General features: G+C 43.3%; 1 protein-coding gene across 1 annotated transcript; it reads left to right on the top strand.

Moving 5' to 3' along the window:
- Positions 1 to 120: 120 nt before the first annotated feature.
- OAZ2 (ornithine decarboxylase antizyme 2) lies at positions 121 to 27,904 on the top strand. Its single transcript, XM_038419326.1, is given in 6 exon segments — positions 121 to 290; positions 4,389 to 4,464; positions 4,466 to 4,537; positions 20,438 to 20,613; positions 22,869 to 22,954; positions 26,199 to 27,904. Coding segments are annotated over 6 exon segments (714 nt in total). The 3' UTR covers positions 26,333 to 27,904.

Raw genomic sequence — 27,904 nt, 5'->3', positions numbered from 1 at the left:
GGATGATGCACAAGGTGTTTACAGTGCTCATAACTGCTGTGGTGATCTGAGTGGGCTCCATGCTTGCCATGGTATGGCATCTGCATGAGAGCAGAGTTGCAGCGGAAGCGGTGGCTAAAGATGGGTGCCCCAAGAATAGATATTTATAGAGAACAACGGGAGGATCTGCGAGGTGGACTCTTAAGAGCAGAGTTGCAGCGGAAGCTGGGTATGACGACGGTTAGCAGCACCCAGGAGGACCAGAACGGATCCCCCGAGCTGAGGGGGGGAGAGGAGTTGCAGTGGAAGCAGTGGGTGAGGATGGTTAGCAGACCTACTGCACTGTCTATTGCCAGCAGCACCCAGGACGCAACGGCGGTGGCAGCACTGAGTTGAGCGGGCTGCACACTTGCTGTGGTATGGCGTCTGCGCAGAAAGAAGGCACGAAACTACTGTCTGCCATTGCTTTCATGGTGGGAGTGGCGGTTGACATACCCAAAACCACCCGTGACAATGTTTTTGCCACATCAGACATTGGGAGCTTAACCCAGAATTCCAGTGTGCGGCGGAGACTGCAAGAACTGTGGGATAGCTACCCACAGTGCACCGCTCTGTAAGTCGATTCTAGCCCCAGTAGTGAGGACACACTCCGCTGACTTAATGCACTTAGTGTGGACATACGTAATCGATTGTATAAAATAGATTTCTAAAAATTGACTTCTGTAATATCGACCTAATTTCGTAGTGTAGACATACCCTTAGGCACTTATGCTTCAGGTGCAATGGATCCCTAGACACACTGTGGAGTTGACCCGTCTGGGATCAAGAGTTGATGAACTCTCGCTCCAAATGCTTCCCGATTGTCCAGGCCAAAGAAGCTTGGGGGAGACTGGTAGCCAAAATGCCAGTGGGACAGTAATTTGGGGTATCTAAAGGTTTAGCAGGATAAAATGATGTCCACTACACACAGATACACACTTGAAAATAGCTCGTATTTGGCATGGGACTTAACACAAGGAAGTTTATACTTAGGAGTTAGAGAATACATGACGTATGCTTTTTAGACAATCTAGTGTCTTTATTTATTGACCTAAAGCCTTTTAACTAAAAAACAACTGTATGTTGTAACTGAAGGAGTGCAGCTTTTTATCAAAAAAAGAGCCAGCATCAGGAAAAGAGAAGGAGAAAGGCAGAAGCAATAGAGAAGAGGATAATCTTCATAGTGTTCAGTAAATGAATGCAAAGAGAAAATGTGAGAGGTTTAAGAAGTATATAAAAACATTGTTGATCATAATTGCCAAGAGTGAGACTGTATGTTTCTCAGATGGTTTCGCTAAGACTTGTATACCATTCCCTCCAAGGCTGCCATTGGTACAGATTTGCGAAAGTGGGAAGATGCTTCTTAATCTTCTCCTTCCACATCTACTTCCCCTACAAGGAGAGCTGAGTTGCCCCATAGTACTAACTCTGCATGTAGCACGAGGTACAGCTTTTGGACCCTGGTTAGATTTGGTTTGGGTCTTTTTCTGGGGGCATAGATAGAGAGGGTGGAGGATGGGGGATGGCAGTAGTATGCAGGTCCAAGAAAACATAGCAGTGGAAGAGGTCTAATAAACGGCTGTTCTGTAAACACTTTGGCTGAGCTTTCTGGGTCCAAGCTGTGGATGCTGGTGAAGGGCCTGGCATAGCATAAAGGATTCATAATACAGCTTACAGTTAGGAAGCATGACCATCTCCTGTATAATAAATTCCACACTTACCAAGAAAAGTGAAATTAGGAAATGTTTCATGTGAGCTACTTTAGGTGAAAATACTTGGTTTTCATCACTTCATTTCATTATTCAGCTTTTTGAAGCAATGATCATGACTTGAATGGGGAGTTATCAGTGCTGCTCTGTTCACTGGGGTATGTATGTGGGGGGGGGGGAGAATAACAAAGCTGCCAACAGCTTTCTTTGTGGGAGGGAATGGGTGATGCACAGCAAAGTGTCTTGTCATGCAGCTCTATGCCAGTAGCCACTAGAGAGGGGTGACAACCAATCGATGGTTCCGGTGATGAGGAAGGACCAGGTTAATACAAAACGCAACTGAGCATGTGTGTAGAGGAGCCTGCCATATGTCACTGCTTTGTATCTAGTACCAGACAGTCTGTTGAAACAGTTCATTTCTGCAAGGAGTAGTGCCCCTTCAGAATAGTGCCAAAGCATGTTGAATGTTAGAATATTTGAAATGGTGGAAGGGAAGAAGATTTAAATTCTGCAATATTGTAGTAGTACTGTAGCTAGAGTTTAAGTCTGTATTTTGCCAGAGTGTTTACAATTGCCTTCACAAGTTAAAATTTGGCTCTTTTGTAAATGTTTCATCAGTCACATGGTATTCGAACAATCCCCTTTCATGCAAACAAACTGGTTTGGGCAGCCCTGATGTAGAGGATCATTCAGGACTCAGTCCTTGGAAACTTAAATGATTCTTGCATAGCACAGAGGGGGAAAAAATTCTGGAAAACGTTACTTTGCAACTAGATTAATCTGTACAAAAAGTGTACAAAAGGTGTGGGAGTACCTACTGCAAACTTAGGACCTTTAATGTGGATGCTGCTTTTTGCATTTTTAATGTGTTGTGTTCCTTACTGACTATCCCTATCTGAGAGCTGCTCAGAACACTGAGTTTTCAATGGAACTATGAAGGTGGTATTTGTATAACTTCATATTGAGGTTTTTCATAACAGGAATCATAAAGAATGACCACCTGCTTCTTTGCATGGTTTCTGTAGGTTTTGTTAGTGTAATGTTGCTAAGCAGTATCCCAGTAAAAGGAGCTATTACAATGCTAGTGAAAGAATCAATGCTCCAGAAGTAAAATAGTTTCCCTCATTGACTTGCTAGAGGTCTTGGAATATCAGGTGGAGTGTAAAAGAGACTTAGGCTATGTCTGTGTATTGGAGCTTATGTCGCTCAGGGGTGTGACTGAATCACCCCCCTGAGTGACATAAGTTATAGTGACATAAGTGCTGGTGTGGACAGCAGTATGTTGGCGGTATCAATGGCAGGAGTAGTTAAGCTGATGGGAAAGCTCTCTCCTGTTGGCTTAGGCTAGGGATCTCAAACTCAGATCACCGGGAGGGCCACATGAAGACTAGTATGTTGGCCCGAGGGCCACATCACTGACCTCCGCTGCCCCCACTCCACCCCTTCCATGAGGCTCTACCCCTTCCCCAAATCCCCACCTCTTCTCCGCCTCCTTCCCTGAGCGTGCAGCTCCCTGTTCCTCCCCATCCTTCCTGGAAAGTGCTAAGCAGCGGGAAGCACCTGGAGGTAGACAGAGGAGCACGGACACGGCGTGCTGCGGGGGAAGGGAGCTTGGTGGCTGCAGGAAATAATTCTGGGGACGCGGGGTGCTTGGCAGGCTGCAGCAAATAACTCCGCGGTCCTTGTGTTTGAGACCCCTGGCTTAGGCCATGCCTATACGTGCTGTGATACTGCTGTAGCGCATCCAGTGAAGACGCTCTATGGCGACAGGAAAAGAGCTCTCCCGTTGGAATAATAAAACCACCTCCACAAATGGCAGTAGCTAAGTTGACAGGAGATGCTCTCCCACTAATATTCACGCTCCGAAACACAACATAAGTTATGCCAATATAAGCTTTAGTGTAGACATAGCCTTATAGCAGCTACACAGAGTTTACAGCAGCATAGCTGCATTGGTGCAGATGCACCATTGCAAACTTTGTAGTATAGCCGTGCCCTTAGTCTTTGCTTCAGTGGCCCTCTAGCTACGTATTAAAGCATGAACTGTAAGGGAAGCTTTCTTAACCCAAGTAAGCTTCTGAACTCTCTACTTTCTTGTGCTCGCCCCACAAGAAAAGAACATTTAGGGCACAAGTGCATGTGGAAAACTTTGTGAGTATCTTTCAGCCTGACATTGGATCTCACATGAGGCTTTATTAGAGTATGAAAATGTCAACACCTTAAATATTTGATAGTGCACTTACACTGTTGTGAGAATTAGCGCCTTCGTTCCTCCTCCTTCTTTTAAAATGTGAAATTTAAACCTCCCTGTTCTAGATCCTATCTATTTGTAGGTGTGTGTTTATAGAAAATGTGTACTCATCTGGTCCTGCCTTTTCAGCCATCTGCTATTGGCAGTTTTCCAAACCTCTCTTATTGGTGGGAGGTTGCTCACACTCCCAACTTTTCACAAGAAGCCCCTCCTCTGTTTCAAATAACACTGCAGTTTTTCTGATAAAAGAGAGCTCAGGTATCTTTGATTTACACATTAAAGTGCTAGAAACATGAAATTTGTCAGTGACGTTCTATCACGAGTGTTCTCCAATTGTCATTTGGAGTCTTGACAGCTGAACCACTAAACATTTGCTAATGTAACTTTGTGCTGTTCTTTCTCTTTTGCAGTAGTATTTTACCTTTGAGTAACAGTCCCCAGCTACCATGCTCCAGGCACATTGTTCCAGGGCCTCTGTGGTGCTCCTGATGCCCCTCACCCACTGTCGAAGATCCCCGGTGGGCGAGGGGGTGGCAGGGATCCTTCTCTGATATATAAGGTGAGCCTGATTCAATATGTAGAGAACTAATTGCCTGTTTTGTTATAAATGAGAGCTCTGGGTTCTCCTGTGCACTTAAAGAAATGCTACTGTTTTGTTATAAGCAATGCTCAGATTGGGGGGCTGGGGCTGCCTTACTTCCGATTTAATCAAAGGTGGGGGGGGGGGTACTATTTTGGCCCTTCTCTCTGTGCAGCCAGGAGCAGGGCATGGTGCTGCAGAGAAGTCAGCAGGTGCCTCTGCCTCATGGCAGCGGGAGCTGGGGCACCACAAGGGGATGGTCTTCAAAGAGACTGGGAGGCATTCCTGAGTGATCGGGGCCCCAGTGCCGCCACCACTGTTTGCGGGAGATCCCTCCTCACGCACAGCAGGTCCTGCTCCCCAGGCTCAGTGCTTCACTGGAGTCTCTTGGGCTCAGACACTCTCCTCTAGAGAAGCCCCTTCGTCCTGGCAGGAAGTGAGAGGTGCTGCCCAGCACTCTGGTCAGCTGCTTGGCAGAAATCAAGTAAGCCTGCTGTGTCCTGTCACAACTGCTCCTCCGGCCATGGGCTGTGAAGAGATGGGAAAGGGGAATGGGTGCAATTTCACAAGCCAGGAACCCTACAAGAGGGAAAGAACAGAAAACGAGAGCTGCCACTACAGCAGATGAAGGGGGCAAAGGTCCAATCCTGTCCCTTTTAGGAACTACACATTGGAAGAAGCATGGGTGGAGTGGGGAATCGAAGTGGGAGGGAGAGCCCATAGACAGAACTTGGGGAGCTAGGAGCAGTTGGGTGGGTGCAGAGTCTTGGGAAGTCAAGGGCAGTAGGTGAGGTCAAAAGTCAGATGGGGTGTAAGTGGTAGTGGCAGGTAGAGGGGATTTTGTTTGGTGCAGAAAGGGGAGTTATGATTGTGGGAAGAGATGGGGCAGAAGGTTGGCAGTAACAGGGAGGGGTGATGGTGGAGTTAGGGGTATGGCAGGAAGGGCAGTTGGGGTTAGGAGAAGAGGCAGGGCAGAAAGCCGGGGATGGTGAGGGCAGGGGGGGAAAGGCAGGTCTTGTGCAGCTGAGCTTGGCTTGGCAGTGCAGAGGGTGCCAGCACAGGAGCAAGCCAAAGAATACCCTGGCATTTCACTTTCTGTGGCATCCAGCATCATCCCTAGTCATTAATGACTACCCTACTTCTTTCCATTATAATTCAAGCACTGGTTATAAGGTAACTAAACTAGATAAATAAGGTAAGACCCTTAAACTTAAGTGACACTGCCAGATTAGTCAGGTAGAAACACTGGCCAGAATGCGGTTTTGTTTAAAGAAAAAAATACCACCTACTAATTGAGAAATAAGTGAGTTCTCCCTGCTGGTCTGCTTTGATTAATTAACTCACCAATACTATTCCCAGAGCTGTGTGTTCCTTGGGGTATCCATGAGGCTGGTGTGTAAACACATGAAGTAACTTTCTAAACATCTTCTGAACAATAGGAAGTAAGGACCAAAAAGATAAAATGCTAAACCGGAGTTGCTGACTGTCTTACAGGTTAGACAGAAATGCGGTGTCCTAGAGATTACTGATGATAGCAGTATGGAAGGATGCGGGCTGCTTCCCCACTTTCAACCCCTACCGTAGATATTGTTTGAAATGTATATAGGAGGAGAACGCATAGTAAAATGCCTTTAGCTGGAACTTTTGTTCGGAACCATTAGCGATTCTCTCCAAGAACTCATGGAGGACGGGCTAGGTCCCAGAATACTAGAGAAGGATGCACATAGTTTCTTTTTTAAAAATGGGAACAAGGAGGACCTGGGGAATTATAAATCAGTCAGCCTCACTTCAGTACCTGGACAGATACTGGAAAAAGTTATTAAACAATCAGTTTGTAACATTTAGAGGATAATAGGGTTATGAGGAATAGCCAGCATGGATTTGTCAAGAATACAAATACAATACAGCTGCAGCAGCACAGGAGCTAGCAAACAGAGCTCTAAACAGGGGAGTTTGAGTGGGAGTTCTGTTGAAGGAGAAGGTAGTTCTACTTGGTTTTTTAGTATTTTTAGTATTTGTGTGTGTGTAGGGGCTTTGTGCTGGGAGAGCAGCTGAGCCCTGCTTAGGGGGTGGGGCTTCTGACTAGAGGTCCTATAAAGGTAGCCAGCCAGTCAGGCAGCGGCACAGACAGCTGCAGCAGCACAGGAGCTAGCAAACAGAGCTCTAAACAGGGGAGTTTGAGTGGGAGTTTGCAAGGGGAGTTTGTATTGTGGTGCTTGTTTGGGGTTTGCTTTTGCTGGGGGGGGGTGGTCTTTTTGGTGTGGCTTGTGTTTCCCAGATTAACAGGATTTAGGTGGGAAGGCGATGACAGATACAGAGGCAGCTGTGGGAGTGACTCCTGTAGTGGAAGACACGTTGAGGATGACTGGATGTGGAAGCTGTGGTATGTACATGATCCTGGAGGGGGGAACCGGTAAGAGTTTTTTCTGCATGAAATGCCATCTGATAGAGCTGATGGAGGAAAAGATCCGAGGTTTGGAGATGCAGGTGGAAAGTCTCGTTGAGTTTAGGAAGGGGTTTGAGCAGATGATGGAGCAAAGATATGAGGTATCTGAAGGGAAAAGCTCAGACTCACGGATGGAAGCAGGGCTGGGGAATTTTGAGGGGAGACTGGGTGAGGAAAGTGGTCAGTGGAAGCATGTCACTAAAAGAACCAGGCAGAGGAAAAGACGGGCTAGTGAAGGAGAAATAGAGCTTAGGAATAGGTTTGCAGAGTTGGAAAATGAAGAAGGGGCTCAGCAGGTACTTGTTGAAGGTGGAAGGATAAGGAAGAAGAGAAGAGAGGCTAGTCCTATAGGAAAAGCGGAAGAGTCAGGGAGACTACACCAAATATGAGCCCCAGGAGGATACAGGATGGGTTGAAGAGGATTATAAGGGAAAATAGGAATGGAAAGAACTTGCAGCCAGAGGGAACAGGGGAGAGACTGGAGAATATCACCGTCACCAGGAAAAGGCAGGTCTATGTGATCGGGGACTCTTTATTGAGAAGAATAGACAGGCCTGTAATTAGAGCTGATCCAGAGAATAGAAGGGTGTGCTGTCTTCCGGGTGCTAAGATACGGGATGTAGACCTGAGGTTGAAAAGGATTCTAAAGGGAGCGGGAAAGAATCCCGTAATTATTCTTCATGTGGGAACAAATGATACGGCTAGATTCTCGCTGGAAAGTATTAAGGGAGACTATGCTAGGCTGGGGAAGACGCTTAAGGAAATTGAGGCTCAGGTCATCTTTAGCGGGATTCTGCCTGTTCCTAGAGAAGGGCAACAAAGATGTGACAAGATTATGACTGTCAACAGATGGCTTAGGCAGTGGTGCTATAAGGAGGGCTTTGTATGTCATCTGGGAGGCCATAGATGTATGGCCACTGGGAGGCATTCACAGACAGAGAACAGTTCTCTCGGGATGGACTTCATCTGAGTAGGGAAAGAAATAGACTTCTAGGATCAAGGCTGGCACAACTGATAGAGAGCTTTAAACTAGGAATTAGGGGGAGATGGTTGGGAGATGTCCAGGAAATCTCCATGCCAGATTTTAGCATTGAGAGGGAAGAAGACAAAGTAAGAAAGGATACAGCCGTGGGTAGGAGAATGTATATAAGGAGTGAGGACGGTGTGGATACTAGTCTAATAGGTTATACTGGCTGTAGAACGACTGTGCCTAATAGGGTACAAAATGTGAGCGAGGCCAAACAGCAAAAATTAAGATGTTTATACACCAATGCGAGGAGCCTAGGTAACAAAATGGAGGAAGTAGAGCTACTGGTGCAGGAAGTGAAACCAGATATTATAGGGATAACAGAAACATGGTGGAATAGTAGTCATGACTGGACTACAGGTATTGAAGGGTATGTGCTGTTTAGGAAAGACAGAAACAAAGGTAAACGTGGTGGAGTAGCATTGTATATCAATGATGAGGTAGAATGTAAAGAAATAAGAAGCGATGCAATGGATAAGACAGAGTCCGTGTGGGCAAAAATTACATTGGGGAAGAAAACTAGTAAAGCCTCTCCTACGATAGTGCTTGGGGTGTGCTATAGACCTCCGGAATCTAATTTGGATATGGATAGAGCCCTTTTTAATGTCTTTAATAAAGTAAATACTAATGGAAACTGCGTGATCATGGGAGACTTTAACTTCCCAGATATAGACTGGAGGACCAGTGCTAGTAATAATAATAGGGCTCAGATTTTCCTAGATGCGATAGCTGATGGATTCCTTCATCAAGTAGTTGCTGAACCAACTAGAGGGGATGCCATTTTAGATTTAATTTTGGTGAGTAGCGAGGACCTCATAGAAGAAATGGTTGTAGGGGACAATCTTGGTTCAAGTGATCATGAGCTAATTCAGTTCAAACTAAATGGAAGGATTAACAAAAATAAATCTGCAACTAGGGTTTTTGATTTCAAAAGGGCTGACTTTGAAAAATTAAGGAAATTAGTTAGGGAAGTGGATTGGACTGAAGAACTTATGGATCTAAAGGTAGAGGAGGCCTGGGATTACTTTAAATCAAAGAAGCTATCGGAAGCCTGTATCCCAAGAAAGGGGGGAAAAATTCATAGGAAGGAGTTGTAGACCAAGCTGGATGACCAAGCATCTTAGAGAGGTATGATTAAGAAGAAGCAGAAAGCATACAGGGAGTGGAAGATGGGAGGGATCAGCAAGGAAAGCTACCTAATGAGGTCAGAACATGTAGGGGATAAGTGAGACAGGCTAAAAGTGGAGTCGAGTTGGACCTTGCAAAGGGAATTAAAACCAATAGTAAAAGGTTCTAGTAGCCATATAATAAGAAACTAAGAAAGAAGTGGGGCGGCTTAAACAATGAGGATGGTGTGGAGGTTAAAGATAATCTAGACATGGCCCAATATCTAAATAAATATTTGCCTCAGTCTTTAATAAGGCTAAAGAGGACTTGGGGATAATGGTAGCATGACAAATGGGAATGAGGATATGGAGGTAGATATTACCATATCTGAGGTAGAAGCGAAACTGAAAAGCTTAATGGGACTAAATCGGGGGGGCCCCGGATCATCTTCATCCAAAAATATTAAAGGAATTGGCCACCTGAAATAGCAAGCCATTAGCAAGAATTTTTAATGAATCTGTAACTCAGGGTAGTACAGAATGATTGGAGAATTGCTAATATAGTTCCTATTTTAAGAAAGGAAAAAAAATTGATCCGGGTAACTACAGGCCAGTTAGTTTGACATCTGTAGTATGCAAGGTCCTGGAAAAAAATTTTGAAGGAGAAATTAGTTAAGGACATTGAAGTCAATTGGTAAATGGAACAAAATACAACATGGTTTACAAAAGGTAGATCGTGCCAAACTAACCTAATCTCCTTTTTTGAAAAAGTAACAGATATTTTAGATAAAGGAAATGCAGTGGATCTAATTTACCTAGATTTCAGTAAGGCATTTGATACCGTGCCACATGGGGAATTATTAGTTGAATTGGAGAAGATGGGGATCAATATGAACATCAAAAGGTGGATAAGGAATTGGTTAAAGGGGAGACTGCAACGGGTCCTACTGAAAGGCGAACTGTCAGGTTGGAGGGAGGTTACCAGTGGAGTTCCTCAGGGATCAGTTTTGGGACCAATCTTATTTAATCTTTTTATTACTGACCTTGGCACAGAAAGTGGGAGTGTGCTAATAAAGTTTGCAGATGATACAAAGCTGGGAGGTATTGCCAATTCAGAGAAGGATCGGGATATTATTACAGAGGATCTGGATGACCTTGATAAACTGGAGTAATAGTAATAGGATGAAATTTAATAGTGAGAAGTGTAAGGTTATGCATTTAGGGATTAATAACAAGAATTTTAGTTATAAATTGGGGACGCATCAATTAGAAGTAACGGAAGAGAAGGACTTTGAGTATTGGTTGATCATAGGATGACTATGAGCTGCTAATGTGATATGGCTGTGAAAAAGCTAATGCGGTTTTGGGATGCATCAGGAGAGGCATTTCCAGTAGGGATAAGGAGGTTTTAGTACCATATACAAGGCACTGGTGAGACCTCACCTAGAATACTGTGTGCAGTTCTGGTCTCCCATGTTTAAAAAGGATGAATTCAAACTGGAGCAGGTACAGAGAAGGGCTACTAGGATGATCCGAGGAATGGAAAAACTTGTCTTATGAAAGGAGACTTAAGGAGCTTGGCTTGTTAGCCTAACTAAAAGAAGGTTGAGGGGAGATATGATTGCTCTCTATAATATATCAGAGGGATAAATACAGGAGAGGGAGAGGAATTATTTCAGCTCAGCACCAATGTGGACACAAGAACAATGGGTATAAACTGGCCACCAGGAAGTTTGGACTTGAATCAGACGAAGGTTTTAACCATCAGAGGAGTGAAGTTTTGGAATAGCCTTCCAAGGGAAGCAGTGGGGGCAAAAGATCTATCTGGCTTTAAGATTCTACTCGATAAGTTTATGGAGGAGATGGTATGATGGGATAATGGGATTTTGGTAAGTAATTGATCTTTAAATATTCAGGGTAAATAGGACTAATCCCCTGAGATGGGATGTTAGATGGATGGATCTGAGTTACCCAGGAAAGAATTTTCTGTAGTATCTGGCTGGTGAATCTTGCCCATATGCTCAGGGTTTAGCTGATTGCCATATTAGGGGTCGGGAAGGAATTTTCCTCCAGGGCAGATTGGAGAGGCCCTGGAGGTTTTTCGTCTTCCTCTGTAGCATGGGGCATGGTTCACTTGAGGGAGGCTTTTCTGCTCCTTGAAGTCTTTAAAACCTTGATTTAAGGACTTCAATAGCTCAGACATAGGTGAGGTTTTTCATAGGAGTGGGTGGTGAGATTCTGTGGCCTGTGCTGTGCAGGAGGTCGGACTAGATGATCAAAATGGTCCCTTCTGCCTTAGTATCTATGAATCTAAGAATAAATCATGCCAAACCTCCTAATTCCTTCTTTGACAGGGTTACTGGCCTAATGGATGGGGGGAAGCAGTAGATGTGATGTATCTTGATTTTAGTTTAGGTTTTGACCCACATGACATTCTCATAAGCAAACTAAGGAATTGTGGTCTAGATTTAATTACTATAAGATAGATGCACTACTGCTTGCAAAGACCATACTCACAGTAGTTATCAATTGTTTGCTACCAAATTGGGGGATAATATCTAGTGGGGGTCCCTCAGGGGGCAGTCGTGGGTCCGGTACTAGTCAGCGGTTTCATTATTGCCTTAGATAATGAAATGGAGTGTGCTTAGAAAGTCTGCAGATGACAGTGAGTTGGGAGGAGTTGCAGGCATTTTCAAGGACAGGATTAGAATTCAAAGGACCCTGATGAATTGGTCTGAAATCAGTCGATGGAAATTCCGTAAAACAAGTGCAAAGTACCGTACTTAGAACCAAAGAATCAAATGCGCAACTACAAATGGGGGAATAACTGGCTAGGTTGTAGTACTGCTAAAAAGGACCAGGTGTTATCGGGGCCAGAAATTGAATGAGTTAGCAATGTGATACATGCCAGAATGATATTAGCCTTTTTCACAACTGTATTAACAAGAGTGTTCAATGCAAGACATAGGAGTAGCTGTCCACTGTACTCAGCACTGGTGAGGCCTCAAAGGAAGGACTGTGTCCAGTGGAAAGATGTGGACTAATTAGAGATAGGTCAGGTTTTCTAAACTTTTTATCATTTCTGTTGCTCTCTTCTGGACTATCAGGAAAGGATGAAAAATCTGGGCGTGTTTAGTCTTGAGAAAAGAGTACAGAAGTGGGACCCAATAAGCCTTTAAATATGTTAGACTGTTATAAAGAGGAGTGTAAACAAGTGTTCTCCATGTCCACTGAAAGTAGGACAGGAAGTAATGGGCTTAATCTGCAGCAAGCAAGATTTTTAGGTTAGATACTAGGGAAAATTTTTGAATGATAAGTGTAGTTAAATTCTGGATTAGGCTTCCAAAGGGGATTGTGGAATCCCCTTCACTGGAAGTTTCTAAAAGGATAAACAAAACCAGTCAAGCATGGTCTTGGTTTACAATACATGGTCCTGCCTCAGTATAGGGGGCTGAACTTTATGACCTCTCAAGGTCCCATCCAGCCATAAATCCGTCTGTATCTATCTTGTTTTTTGCCTCAGTTCTTTTTTTCCCTTCAGCTTCCAGCCATTGAGAATTGTCTGTCTCTTCCTACAAAGTCCATCAATAGCACACTCCTTAATAGGTTTATGGGGATTATCTTTGAGTGACAATATTTCTCCTTCATGGGATAACCTGCCACAAGACCTCTCCCATCAGCCCAAGGAGCAAGGATCTGTTAGTGACTGGAACCCTGATGGCATGCTGAGCCTACCAATTCAGAAATGTTTGATTTGTCCTTTGTGCTAGACAGATATTTAATATTTAACAGTGCGCTCTTTAGGCAACATCTACTTTGACTGTGGGGGGGGGGAAATAGGCCCTGTAGTGTCAGTCACAAAAATATTCTGCTGGAATCTTTGAGAGTGTACGACACTTCAGTCATTTTATCTGACCTATTTTGGGGGTGACTTTTCTTTTAATTTGAGCATGGTGAACTTTTTAGTTTTTCTTTTTTGTTCTAGCAGGAGGAGCTTTTTGTGGTTAAACATTGTGCTGTGCTATAAATGTCAGCTTTGGTACACCATATAGCCCTTTGATAAGCTATATCGCCCTTTGGTACTTGCAGAGAAGGCAACATAATCCTTGCTAGGATTATTAATCCAGTGGTACGAGTGATTCCTATGGGCCATGTCTATTGCAGCAGCTACCTTTAAATAGTTAACATAATAGTAACCGTTGATCTCAATTTGGAGAGAGGAAGAGAAAAATGGTAGGGCATCAGTAGTGGACTTTGGAGGAATTCTTGGGACTCACCTAGAAAACAATGGGTAGGAGATCGGGGTCTCTGAAGAGCGTTCACTTCGCCAACCTCATTGTCATTCATTCACTAATCTGACTCAAGTTTTTTTTTTTTTTTTGGGGTATTCCACTGACGCAATCACTTGGAATGAAGTCCTCTCTGGAGAAGACACTTTTGAAAAACGTAATGGCTTTGGGGGGGCCTCTTATTAGAATGCTCTCGCCTACCTATGGCAAGGAAAAGAATTCCAGCAGGGGTGTTGGCATTAGTCTAAAAATAGTGTCCCAAATAACATAAAAACAGGCATACTGGGTCAAACCAAAGGGCCATCTAGCCCAGGATTCTGTCTTCCGACAGTGGCCAATGCCAGGTGCCCAGAGGGAATGAACAGAACAGGTAATCATCAAGTGATCCATCATCCCCTGTTGCCCAATCCCAGCTTCTATCAAACAGAGGCTAGGGACACCATTCCTGCCCATCCTGGCTAATAGCCATTGATGGACCTATCCTCCATGAACTTACCTAGTTCTTTTTTTTTTTTTAAACTGTTATGGTCTTGGCCTTTGCAACGTCCTCTGGCAAAGAGTTCCACAGGTTGACTGCGTTGTGTGGAAAAAATACTTCCTTTTGTTTGTTTTAAACTTGCTCCCTGTTAATTTCATTTGGTGACCCCTAGTTCTTGTACCTGTATTAAGTTTAATTCCTTGGGTGCTGTTGGCAAAAATCCATTTAATCTTTGCCCCATGGGTTGTTGTAGGACCTTCATTGAAAGCAAGTAATTCCTTATTAACATAATTTATTCCAGTATGGCACTTGAGTTGGTGCAAAGTAGCTGTAAATGAAATGTTAACTTCTGACCCTGGGCATCTGTTCCTGAGAATCTGCCTGCCCCCCCACCCCCCTCATTTGAGACTAGAATATTAAACACATGGTATTTGTTTCCAGCAGTATTATAAATTGAACGGGTTGGGCTGCCTTTCTTTATTGCCATTTTTTATGTTAAGAAACTTAAAAGATTCAGCTCTTTAATCAAGAGAACTTTACAGCACAACATAGTCAGCAGTCGGAGCTGGTATTGTATTGCAGACAGGGACTTGTGCTGAAGTACGTGCTCTGGGTGGGTAAACTTGGCAGGAGGATGCGGGTGCTGTACATGCCAAGAGGAAACTGCACACATGGGGTTCTCAAGTCATTTGGCTCTGGTGGATCATAACATCCTTTTTCCCCAATAAACTGTCAGTACACATGGTCCTTCCTGCTGTTCCTCTTGGATTAATTAAGAAATATAACCGGATTAGATGTCTTGTGCCCAGTAAATTTTCACTAAAATGGAAATTTGTCCTTGAGCTTCTAATCTGAGAGATTTAGTTCAAGACTGTAATAACCCGAGGTAAAGATTTTGTCTTAAGTCACTATCTTGACACGTTTTCCTCTAACACTCGTTTGCATGTATCCTGCTGAGTTGACCTGAAACCAAATTTTAGTGGCATAAATAGAACTTCTCTTTGAGCAGATTTCAGAAGTCTCCTGATCTGCTTCCCATTCCTGGAAACCGACTTCTTTCTTCCTGACTCCATGTTGTTTTTGAGCTGGGGAGATAGTGGTTTAATTGTATTTTAATATACATGGATAAAGAAACAGCCACCTGAAAGAGGGCTTATATAAAACTTAATTCCCAAACAATTGAGGGAAACGGGCCCAAACTTAATCCATGTAGTTATGCTGCCCAGTTTATTCCAACAGAGTGTGGGGATGGCGGGGGGTTGTTTGGCAGGAAAGAAACTTAAGTAGCTGTAATGAGGTTTGCGGGTAGGGAGAACCCTCACACATGCATATCTACTCAGAGCAGAAAGGACAGAACAGATATGGGCAGCTTTTCCCCTATTCTGTAACACTCTGCCATCCTTTCTGTGTAGATGCATATATAGACCTCCCTTTTCAATCTGTCAGTCCCAGCCCACTGCTTTCTCCCTTCCTGGTCCTAGTTTTTTGCCTTCTGAAACATTCTGTATCTTCTTTTTTTTTTTTTTTTTTTTAAATCTCACCCTCAAGCATAACAGTGGAAAGAGAAGATCTTCCTGAAACTAAGGCACTTTCTGCACTACAGAAACAAGAGCACCATGAAAGTACTGTGTAACCCTCCTATTGAGGAATCTGGTTGGCTAGTGTGCATAGAGCCAAACAGTTTTAATGATCTCTTTTTAAAAATAAACTTCTGTAGCTCAGGATTGTCCTTGGGCTAAGGCATGACTTTTAAAAACTGACTCTGTCCCAGTTGTTATAACCTGGCTTGGCCACAACAGCTGTTACCCCCAGTAATTTTGTTAAGGTTGATGGTTTGAAGCTATAGTAAATACGGTGAGTGTGTGCAACCATGCAAGCTCCCTTCACACCTAATGAATAAACCTGTTCCCCACGGAAAAGTCAACCCATTATTCAGCACTGCTATTCTGTGTTTTGTGCATTCAGAACAGATGGCAACTTGCTTTGCTCAAGTTAGCAAACCCAAAACAGTCTGATTAGATGCGAGAGGCTACCTGATCCAGCATTGGACACTATAAACAAGTACAATCCTCTGAGTTTTAATAGAATCAGACACCGGTGATCTGATCTTAATACCATCTTAGGACAGAAGCTGACTAGTCAGGATGTAAACTTGAGGCTGACACTCCTCAAATCCATCTGTAAACGAAGGCTCAGTGCAGTTGAGTTATGGCTGTAGCATCCACCTTACTGTAACACTTAGGCCTGGGCCATTCTTTGGTTGAAACTGTGCTAGCAAGACCTCTGAACAGTGGCTAGCTCAGTCATGCTGAGGAATACAGACAGGTTTGTTTTTGTTTTTTTTCTGGCAACTGTTAAAACTTGGCTACCTGGGAGTCTGTACTGAGTCTGTACCATAGTTTGGCTTCTGTAGTTATGTGGAGGTGGAAAATATCCCAGTCCTCATTGGCTTCTAAACTATACTAGCACTTAAAATTGGTTGTCACCAGCATAGTTGCCACTGTAATGTGGCTTATTGGCTAGAATAGATGCATACTACTCACAATACATTTTTTTATAATGGCTGTTTTCACAAGATGGTGTTCGTCTGTAGCAGTGTTCCTGTTCCATTGCCGTGTGCGCTGTATTAGATCTGGCTAATAGAATAAAATGAATCAGCAGCAGGTGGGAGTTCTAATACTGATTTGGTGAAGTAATCTGACATTTTAAAAATAAGATTCCAGCATAAATTATCATATTGGCAATGGGCTATTTCACTTCAAGTTGCATCCTCTTCAGAGAACTATGCACTTTGTTGATTGACTGGTCTCGAAGTGTGCTTATCTAACCCTACACTATCATCCATTGATACCATCAGGGAGTGAGGGGGCATAAGTCTGTCTGGGAGTCCTTTTTTTTTTTCTCCCCCTCCCCTCTCCCCCCTCCTTCTGTGATTCAGCAGCAGATTTGTCCCTAGAGTCTGCCCCCTAAATTAGAAGTTGGCTGCAGATTCTAAATGCTTTCCCAGATTAGATTTTAGCCATTGGGGTTGCACAGATAATACCCATCAGTCACGTTTGTAATGTTTTTGTCTTCCTGAGCCTGTAACTGGACAAACTGAAGAAATAACCCTGAGAGCTGTGAGTGGCACTATTTATCTCCAAGGAGTGTTGACTCAGAAACCTAATGATGACTTCAGTGCCATCTTTAACTATTTTAAAGCTGATTATTTAGCAGAAAAGTGCAGCTACAGTGGTTATCTATGACAGTTGGGGTGAAGAAGTGATTAGGGTTAGGGACCATGGAGCAGCTGGTTGCCGTTGAGAGTTGCTGGGTGAGAACTGAGTTGAATTTCCATTTAAAAAACAGACTATCCGATCTTCTGTGTGCAAGGGAGATGAGAAAGATACCTTCCCCAATTCCTCAGTATTCCTCTGTCTCCTGGGTGCTTAAAATAGCTTCACTAGCTGAGAATGCTTTTTACCTTCTGTCCTTGGCCAGGACCATTCCTTGTGGTTGTGGGATCTCTACAGGGTAATCCATGCCTTGTCACTGCCAGACTGGATCACTGTCATGTGTTCCAGATGGTGCTGTGCACTAACACTACCAGGAATCCACCAGCTGCTTGCTTTCTTGATGGTGCTTGAAAACCGCATGTGACACCTGTATTCCATAATCAACACAGCTTCCTGTTCATGTTTGGGTACAGTACAGTGTTGGTTTTAACCTGTATAACCCTAAACGGCTTAAGCCCCTCGGAGACTATCTCTGATGTGAGGAGAATCAGTTGAGAGCAGCTGAGGCACTTGAGTGGAGTCAGCTGGCTTAGTTGGGAGGGTTCTTGAGACAGTTTGGAGAGGAGAGTCTTCCAGGACCCAAATTTGCTGACCATTCAATCATGTTGCAAAAGTAGCGCTTTCTCCCAGTCTTTTGCTAGCAATGTATTAGGTGGGGTGACAGATTGGGAGGATTTCCTACTTTGCAGGCTGCTTCCAATTTTTTGTATTAAATGTTGTTCAGGTGTACCTGCTTCAGGTGGTAACACTTTCAAAATAAATTTCATTAAATAAAAACCCAAACTTATGCCCATCTCTTCCCAGTGGCCAAAGCCCCAACTGCCCCTCTGCTCAGTTATCAAAACTCCAGCTTCCCCACTAATTTCTAGCATACCTGCATTGTCCACACGAAGCAACTGTTTGAAGCTGAGAATGCAAGGCATAGTAAAACTGAAGAGTCACAGCAAGTTTTTGAAGTTGGTATCAAAATAACCTGAGGACTAGTGGAAGTGATTAATATAATCATTACATATGTAACTCAGTCAAAAATCCACTTTTGACCCACTACCACCAGGAGTTTGTGTGCTGTAGAAAGCAGCACTGCTGTGTTGTAGAACCTCACTGATGAACGCGAGTCCAACGTGCCGTAGAGTGAACAGAACCCTGCCATTGAAACATTCCTCTTAATAAAAGCCTCCCTTCCTTGTAAGGGGTGGTATCACAAATGTTCTTCCTAGGCATGCTACCTTCTGGCTGAGGAGTGCTGGATGCTGTTTCCTTCTAGCCAGTCTACTCTCCTGGATCAGCTAGTAGGAGTCTTTTAGCAATGCAGTGTTCCCAGGCCTTGCCATAGCCTCACTTTCAAAACTGATGCCTTTCTACTTGTTGGCATCTCTGACTTCGTTAGTCTTGGATGACTTAAGCTGTTCTTGGTGTTTCCCCAGAGATTTTTCTTAGGCAAAATCCAAAGAAAGCAATACTGTAATCTCTTTCATGCTACAGTAACTATAAATGTAATGGAGAGGAACAGTGAATGTCACTTTTCAGCCGCAGGAAAGTCCTTAAGACAAATAGGCCATTAATAATTAAAATTCTGTGTGTTGTGTTCATTTTGTTTACAACTGTAACTGGCAGCTGATATATTTGAAATGGCATCTTTTTGGACGTACATTTGAAATGTAGAATGCATCCAAATAGTGTTTCTGACCTGACATCTTTGTCAGTGAGACGTCACTAAACATGAGTTCTGATAGCCTGCCTTTCATTACCACTTCAATTCAATTTGACCGCTAAAGAATTCTGTCTGCTGTTTAATAATCATTTGATGCCCCCTGCTTTGTCCGTAAGCTCTGGGAAATGCTCTCGAGTTCACTCACTCATGTTTTATGCAAGAACATGAATTCAAAGAACCCCAACGAAGATTGACCACCAGATGCATGTGCACTGGAATTGGCTAGTGGCTGCAATAGCTTCAGATTTAGGAGCTGTAAATCTGACTTTGGGCAAATGCTTTGGAATGCCATTGGGCACAGAACTGGTCAGACCTTAGTAGATACTCTGTACTACTAGATGAGTATTGGAATCGAAGACAACTGTGTTCTCTGGGATATAGTTAGTTATACAGATTTGTCAGTGTAACCTGTTGTGGAATGAAATGGCATTACTGCTGTTCACACGTGTAATTCTGAACATGTGGTATCAGCAAAACAAGTTATAATTGAACTGGAGGGAATTTGAATGGGGAAACTTGAGTTCTCTTTATGATGATCGTTACGATATGTCAACACACTGTCTACTCTAGGATCAGACAATGTTTTAAAAAAAAAAAAACCCTAAAAATAGAGTGGATTTTTAGTTGCATGTTCTTTACCTATTTATAGACGTCAGTTGCCAAAGTGACTGATTTTTGTATCTGAGTTTTTAATTATTCTTTCCTAATTAAAATTTCACGTTTTACTTCGCATTTCTTAGTAGTAGAAAAAACCTTTTATTAAATGTTCATCTTTCTGAAGTTCATATTTTAGGCTAGATTGAAAATAGAATATTCTACAAAAGCATTGGATAGGTGTTTTTAGGCTTTAAAGTGTCTAGGAGAGCTTTAAATCTAGCTAAAGTATTGATCTCTCGTATGTTTCTGATTGGACTGGCCATGATCTGCGCACACGCAATCATAGCTAATACAACTTTTTCAGTGGAAGATTCGAATCTTCTGGCAAATTCTCTGTAGTTAAGACTAAGTACATGTTTACCAAGGGATCTGGCAAATTCATTCACTTACTTACACTGTGCTAGATGAATGTAGATCCTTAAGAACTCTTTTGTCTTAATTTCTCAATGTGACTAGTAATCCTGGGTGTCTGTTCTGACAGGTGGGTACTAGCATGTCAGGCCTTTATTTTTAGAGTTAGAGAGTGGTGAAGTCTTGGGGTGGCAGGGGGGAATCCTGTCTGGAAAGAATTTGGAGCCAAACAGTTTTAGTATTTTGTTCTTTTTTCTGTAGCAATTTGTAAAATTCAAGCAAGACCCATTCAGTCAGTTCTAAAAAAGCATTTCTATTTTAGTTTTATAAATGTTAATTTAAAATTGCACTAACACAAACTTTCAAATCAGGCTACGGCTTGTAAAACTGTTCTAAATCATAGGTATTTTTTCCTAAATGGAACCCCACAAGTGGCACCGACATTACCTAGTGTTGAAGGACATTGAAATAACTGAATTTATTTTAGTAGATCAGACTGTATTTCACTCTTCCCTTTTTCCCCCCATCAAAACCTGAAGGACGAGAAGCTCACTGTTAACCAAGATGTCCCAGTGCATGAAGGGAAACCTCACATCGTCCACTTCCAGTATAAGATTACGGAAGTGAAGATCTCCTCCTGGGATGCAGTACTTTCCAATCAGAGCCTTTTTGTGGAAATCCCTGATGGCTTATTAGCTGATGGGAGCAAAGAAGGGTAAGATCCTAAAGCTGTGTGAGTGGCATATGCTGGGTTAACTGCCTGTGGAAGAAGGTATGGCTTGTAGCCAATGTAACATGGGGGATTGCTTTAACAAGATAAAGGGGGAAGGGAGTTATTCTATGCCCCCATTCTTAGATTGTAAATATAAATATTCCATTATTCCCTTCTACACCAAAGCTTCCTTATTCTTGTGGGTTTTGTGTGTATCCCCCCCCCCTCCCCCAGGGATCAAGAGAGATTTGCCCTTTTTAGCATAAGAATTCAAATAGTATAAAGGGTCAACATGATTATTTGGTACACAGTTTTTCCCATTCCAGGTCAGACCAGTAGTGATCTTGCTCTGGTAATCTGCCTCTAGCAGGGGCCGGTGGCTAGATGCTTATGGGGAAGGGGTTATCTCCCCCAAATTTTTGTCACTTGACCAATTAGACAAGCTTTTGGGGGTGAGCGTTTTTATTTCCCTACAGATAATTACTTTGTTCCAAAGCACAATTTTCCTTTGTCATCAGTTTTGAGTTAGCCTGCTCTTAGTGGAGCTGTTTGTTCTCCTGTAGCCATCCCAGAACCCTTTAAAGTATCTCTGAACTCTGAGATCCCATAACTTCATGTTGAAGTGGACAACACAGATTAATTATAAATGTTGTGTGTAAATTTCATTGGGCTCTTATCAGGCAACATGTCAAGATTTCCCTTTCTCCTCTATCCCTTCCATAGTTATTTGCCTTTCCACTTCTTTTGTTTGATCCCAAATGTAGATTTGTGTGCCTTGAAAATTTGATCCAACTTCATAATGTACCTAAATATGTTGATACACTCTCTCGCAGGATATTCAGTGTACACCTGCACTGTACTTCATACTGCACAAATGGGATCTGGAGAAAACCTTGTATTTTCTGTACTTCATAAATATTCCAGCTCTCCCAACTCCCCGAGGCACATTCTTCTCTGAGGGTATTTGTCTGCCCAAGTCACCACAATTTTGTAATAGATTATTTTTAGTTAGGTAAAATAAGCCTTGGAAGTTGTAATTAAAATCAATGATTATCATATTAACAAAATCCCTTCCAATCCCTAGGTGTTCTCCAATCTTGCTGGCTGCTGTTTAATTAGGTCTTGAAATTCCTATTAGTAAATGTTCTTGTGGTACTGTACTAGAGTCTCAGGTCAGTGACTGATGGTAGAGCCCGGACTAAACTGATCAGTGGGGCTGTGGTACTTGGGATCAGTGCAATTTATGTTTTACTAGTTGGTAGAAAATATTTCAGAAGTTTTCTGCCACCTCACCATGATGGCACTGATGGAAAATTGCATCATGAGTAGGAGACCTGTTCTGTGAACAATATGCAAAAATTCTCACTGGCTCACCTTTGCAGTTTTTCCTCTTTGCCTCCTTCCCTTCCCCCCCTCCTTTTTTTATGAGGGAAGTGTCACAAATCATTTAAAGATTAAGTGGGGCACAGGTTGGATCAATAGTAGCTTATGAACTGTTGCTTCTGAAATATGGAGCTCTTGGTTACCAACCATTTCTCTGCTAGCTCAGACTAAATGTATGTCTGAACCATGTCAGCATGTCTATGCTGGCAAATTCTCGTAGCATAGAGGCAGCCTACACCGGACCGAAGGCTTTTCCTGTTGGTGTAGAAACACCAGTTCCATGAATGAAGTTAGCTATGTCCTCTTCCACTGACACAGCTGTGTCCACAGGGATGGGCAAGGCAGGATTGGCATAGCTGCATCAGTTGGGGGCTGGCTTTTTTTCACACCTCTGACTGAGGTACCTTTGCTGATGCAACTTTTGGATGTAGATCAGGCCTACCTCCCAGACTTCAGCAGTTGTTCTGGTGGGACAGATACCCATGCCTAGCGCACTGGCATGAATGTGGGAGAGCTCACCCTGTCTAGTGCCAAGGAAATTCTTGAACACTTGCCTCATGTACAATGAAAGGGCTGGAAGGCTCACTCAGTGACTCATATTATTAACTAGTATTACTGTGGTGACTAGTTATGGCTCAGGACCCTATTAAGCTAGGGGCAATAAAACAACAAAAAGGCCCTGCCTCAACAGGGCTTTGTTGCAGGATTTCTTCCTCCAGTGTTAACCAAAGTGCATAATTCCCATGTGTCAGTGTGGCTGCATCTCTTGTGCCTCGGAACACCTTAGCAAATCCTCCTCATAAGACAGTGCCCAGCCACTTCCTTGGGACTGATCGCTTAGTGTGACTAATGTGTCCTTTCCTTCTCCCTGACAGATTGCTAGCACTGTTGGAATTTGCTGAAGAGAAAATGAAAGCAAACTACGTCTTTATTTGCTTCAGAAAAAGTAGAGAAGATAGAGGTGAGAACTTTCGCCTCTGTGGTTTTTCCCTCTCTCAGAATAGAGTGAAGCAGCTGTTGCTCTGCAAAGTACTGTCATCTGCAGGGCTTCACCAGGCCACTTCTGCCGGTAGGAAGTTTTCTGTTGTGATCTCTGCACAACAAACACTGTCATAATTAGCTCTCTTGCAAATTACTTGCCCAGTCGGAAATTATTTCTGTTGACTTTTATGAATGCCTAATTATTGCTTGTAAAGAAGGGATACTGGACGTCTATGTGGCTGGATGTCCAAAGTAACTTGCATAAGTAGGAATTGAGCTGTTGTACAGTAAGTCTGCCACGCAGAAAAGTGCCCTTTCCCTACTACTTCAGTAGCAATGCAGGATCTCTAATATCTTTAGTCAAGACTCATTTAATGTTTCTTCTCAGCAAGAAATGAAACTGCCATGTTCACGTTTGTAGTGGGATGGCTGTCCTACCCCACAGGGGAACTAAAACACTTTTAGTGATGGTTGCACCTGGCTCTGTGTCCTGGTGGTGGTCCCTTTCATCATTTCCGAGCAGATGTTTGACCAGTTGATCTCCCAGCACTTCTGTTCTCTTCCAAACCTGTGGGTAATACTTATCCTGCCTGTAGGTGCTCATGACTTAAGAGGGATATGCTAGTATCTAAAGATGGATTTATCGGTTAGGTGATTAGAACAAGGAAGCCTGAGGGAATTTGTGGCAAAGCACAAGGTTATGAATAAGCAAGTATTAAATTTGACAAGATGTGAGTGAGTGAATATCTAGTAATCAAACAGCCTTGTGATGATAGAAGTGATTAATAGATGCAACAAAATTCTTCTTAAGAGTCTAATGTTAATCCTCTGCTTTTCAAAAAAAAGGATTATTCTCTGTCTTCATGCATCACTGTTTTATCTTCAGATCGGTAGGAGCTCCTCACTTGCACTAAACACAAGAAAATATTTTTAAAAATAGGTTAGCTGGACAGTGTCTTTCTGGAAGTGAGGAATTTTTGTTCTCATGAATAAAAAGCTGGCAGCACACTTGAGTTACCCACTGTGGTAGCCAGTAATAGCTGGTTTCTGGGAGATGTGTACAAAGGCAACTAAAATTACTTTACCTTGCAATGAAATTTCTTACCTGCTCCTGAAACAATTGACTGTCAGTGTTCAAACCCTTTCTTCCTTGTGATCTGGAAGCTCACATTCCAGTTGCTAAATACTTCAGTACACAGAACAAATCTGCCACAATGAGTCTTCCTCTTTTAAAAGTCACATGGCACAGTTGAGTGAGAACACACAGCGATTTGAATGTCTAATTGTTACTGGTATGATAGTGAAGGAGTACTTAGTCACCCCAGTGTAGATACCAGAGGTAACAAATGTATCTTGTGGTTCCTTAGTAACAAATATATCCATTGTATCCAATTATCTGCCTTTGTTTGTCCATAACTTATCAAAGTGTGGGTTTTTCGGCTAACCCCACTCTGAGTTGTATGAATGATGCCTTGTGGTAAAATCTGTACAGTGTGGTAACACAGCAAGCTGCTTGACTGGAAGAACGTCCCAAACCATGGTAAATAATCCCTGTAATTGTGGCATTGCCAGTGAGTTCCAAATGGCAGCCATCAGTGCTTCAAGTGACCTAAAAAAAAAGTGGGGTCTGTTATCACTCCCACATCTACCTGTCCCCCTGCCCAGCAATTAAATCCTCCCCTGACATCAGTCCTGTTCCCCCCACTCTTCACATCAGTTCTGCCTCCTCCAGCCTCACTTCTGCTCCAGTTGCAGCTCCAGGGGGTCATCTTTCTTTCCCAGGCCTGGGGCACCTGCAGCAGGGTCTTCTCTTCCCCTTCCCAGCTCCTTGCTTGCGCATGAGGGAGCGGAGCTGCCCTGGGATGCTGGGCACTTCCTTGTTCTCTTCCCCTCTCCCTTCTAGCACTGGCTGCCATCATTAGTCAGTCCCTAACTGCTACTGAATGAGTGTGACCTTCATCTGGGCCCAAAGGCTTTCACCATTTTCAAGCCCACCAAGTGTGTGTCAAGTGCCCACATTCCCGCAAGAATGCTGTTGGCTGGTTAAGCTTATTTTTATATAATCCTTTGGCACTGACAGTTCATGCCATTGCTCCCCAGTTCAAATTTGCATCTGCCAGGGAAGATGTATTCAGACTCGCAGTTAACAGTCTAGTCTACAAATAATATTGTACCTAGTCATGTGGCGTGAGTCCACAATAGTGTCTTACAGGCAGCTGGAAGAAGCAAGTTAGACACAAGTTGGGTGAGGTAACAGAAGCTGATCCAATAAAATATATTACCTCACCCACCTTGTCTCTGTTACCCTGGGAACAATGTGGCTACAACAACTCTGCACACCTGAATTTGTTAGCATTAAATGTGTGGCTTACAAAGTCCACGACGGATGTTGGGAGGCTTGTCCTTGTTACATATTAAGTATGTGAGATAAAATGAGCAGGGACTGACCCAATGCCCCTTCTGCAGAGGTTAAAAGAATTTCTTGTATGACACCCACTGCTTTCATAGGTGATGTAGGAAGGTCGCACTTTGTTAGGGTGTATATACTACGCTTTACAGATTCTACCAATAGATATAGGATGGTCTTGTGTCTAAGAGCACTCAACTTGGAGCTCTGGGGAATTTGTGACTGTCATAGACTCTGTGTAACCTTGAGCAAGTCACTTAATCTTCCTGGGCCTAACTTGCCCATCCATAAATAATATTTCCAAAAGCTTCCCTGGGAGATAGGGGCTAGTTCATTGTGAGGTGCTTAGGTGCTACTGTGATTTTTACCAATCTTCCTATTTGGTGTACACATTTTCTGCAACTGTGTATTGCATTGGCATTTAGAGGCCCCAGTCAGGGTCCTGGCCTTGTTGTGTTAGGCACTGTACACTCAGACAGTCCCTGCCTCAATGAGCTCTAGACGAGATACCCAAAGGAGTGGAGGAAGCAGGGGAAGGGAAGGGGAGATGCATCATAAAGAACAGACAAGATACAGGTGAAGAAAGTCCTAGGGAAAGGACAAGGTAACCATGAATCTTTGAGTTCAAAAAGGTCAGCTTACCTAAAAATTCCTTTTTTGGTAGGCAGTGCAGCCCTGAAAATGTGGAGTTAGCCCATGTGCATATTGATTCCCCACCTGGACTTTGTGCTGGGGAATACAGCTAACAAGTCATTTAATTCCTGAGGTTAACAATATCTTTCTCTTCCCCCCCCCCCCCCACCCCCGCCTTGGGTAGCTCCACTTCTGAAGACATTCAGTTTCTTGGGCTTTGAGATTGTGAGGCCTGGCCACCCCTGCGTTCCATCGCGACCCGACGTGATGTTCATGGTGTACTCTCTGGATCAGAACTCTTCCTCTGATGAAGAATAGCCCCTGTGGAGTACGACAGTGTGACCTGAAGATGCTCTTGAGGGGAGAAGAGGTTAAATCTCCTTTCATGCGGAAAGGGAAAACAAGCTTCTGTTGGACTGAAACTTCATTTCTCATTGTTAGATTGGCCTGTATATCCTCCAAGTTGACTTTTCATTGAAATGTGTTACATAGAGAACTATATATCTATATATATATCTATATATACACGCACACATACACACACGTAATCTCCAAATAGTAAATGGAAGATGTTTATGAACTGGCATAGAAACTCTTTAAATACAGCTGTGTGGTATACTTGTTAGCCTAGCAGTGCCTCATGCTTGGGCTGTGAATGGAAGCCTGGCATGCCAGGGGGAACACAGTGGCTAGAAGCAGTATCAATTTCTTGACTTTTTAAATCAGTGTTTTTTTTTCCTGATCACCTGATGTGTGGCACACATTTTAAAGACTTGTCTATTTTTATGTTCACTCAGACTCTTAAATGTAAGGCATGTTTTGGGCATAGACGCACAGAAGGGATGTGCTTGAGTTAACTCTTAATGACACTACATTTAAAACCTTACATGTTTCTGCACTGGGGTAACCACTGCTATATACAGCTTACCCCAGCTTGCTCTTCCAGCTTTGGTTTAAGCAGTCTTACTCTGTTCAAGGTCACCACTGCTCTATGGCAGCATTCAACAAAGGAGCATTCAGGTTAACTTTATCCAGCTGGCGCTTTATTTTAGAAGAGCCTTTGCCTAGGCCTCCGGCAGTGCTGCAGTGGTACTCTCCTTAAATTGAATAAAAGGAGCATTGAGGCAGTACCTCTGGTTCAGGTGAGCTCTTCTTTGGCTGCTCGTGTGTTAAGTGTTTGGAGTGGTTGGGAGTCCTTAGGAAAGGTGTGAGCTGGTCTGAATGTGGGTCACTGGCTCTAAAGTCTCTGGTGAGACTGGTTAAGGAGGCTTTAGTTTTTAATTAATCACTTCCTTCATGATCTTCCTCATCTCAAAGCAGAGGTCCATGCCTCTGTTACCAGCTCCACAGAGAGGCCCTTGGAGACTTCAAACGCTGCTAGAGACAGGCTCCGTATCAAACACCAAAGGGAGCGGAATGCAGCACAGCCGGACCAGGCTGGTGAAGGAGACTCCATCTGTACTGCTGTCCTCCTCGGATCAATCCCGTCATTCTCCGTACCTGTGGCCACCAGTGGGGAGGGGATGGGATGGGAGGAGGGTGGAACTGCTGGCTGTCATTTGTGTCTTTCTCCACTGCTTCTAATGTTGGAGAAGAGGGTTAAACTCTTCTGTTGATGCCATTTGATTTTAATCTGACTGGCTTTCTTTGACTGCTACATGAGAGAGATATATTTATCAATCCTCCATTGGGGATACATTGTGAGCTCTCTTGCTGATCTGGCTGCCTTATCCATTGCATTGTCCTTGTATGCTTTGTTCTGCTTTCATGTTTATGTGGAGGATGTTGTCTGAAAGTTGAAGCCATTCCATAGACTTTCATAGTCACTGTTTATTTTGGGGAGGGGTTGGGTCACATGTTGTTAGTGTGAATAAATGATTTTAAAGTTGG

This window comes from Dermochelys coriacea, chromosome 10 (genome assembly GCF_009764565.3).
Source record: "Dermochelys coriacea isolate rDerCor1 chromosome 10, rDerCor1.pri.v4, whole genome shotgun sequence".
Taxonomy (NCBI): domain Eukaryota; kingdom Metazoa; phylum Chordata; order Testudines; family Dermochelyidae; genus Dermochelys; species Dermochelys coriacea.
This window is presented reverse-complemented; position numbering and strand designations above follow the sequence as displayed.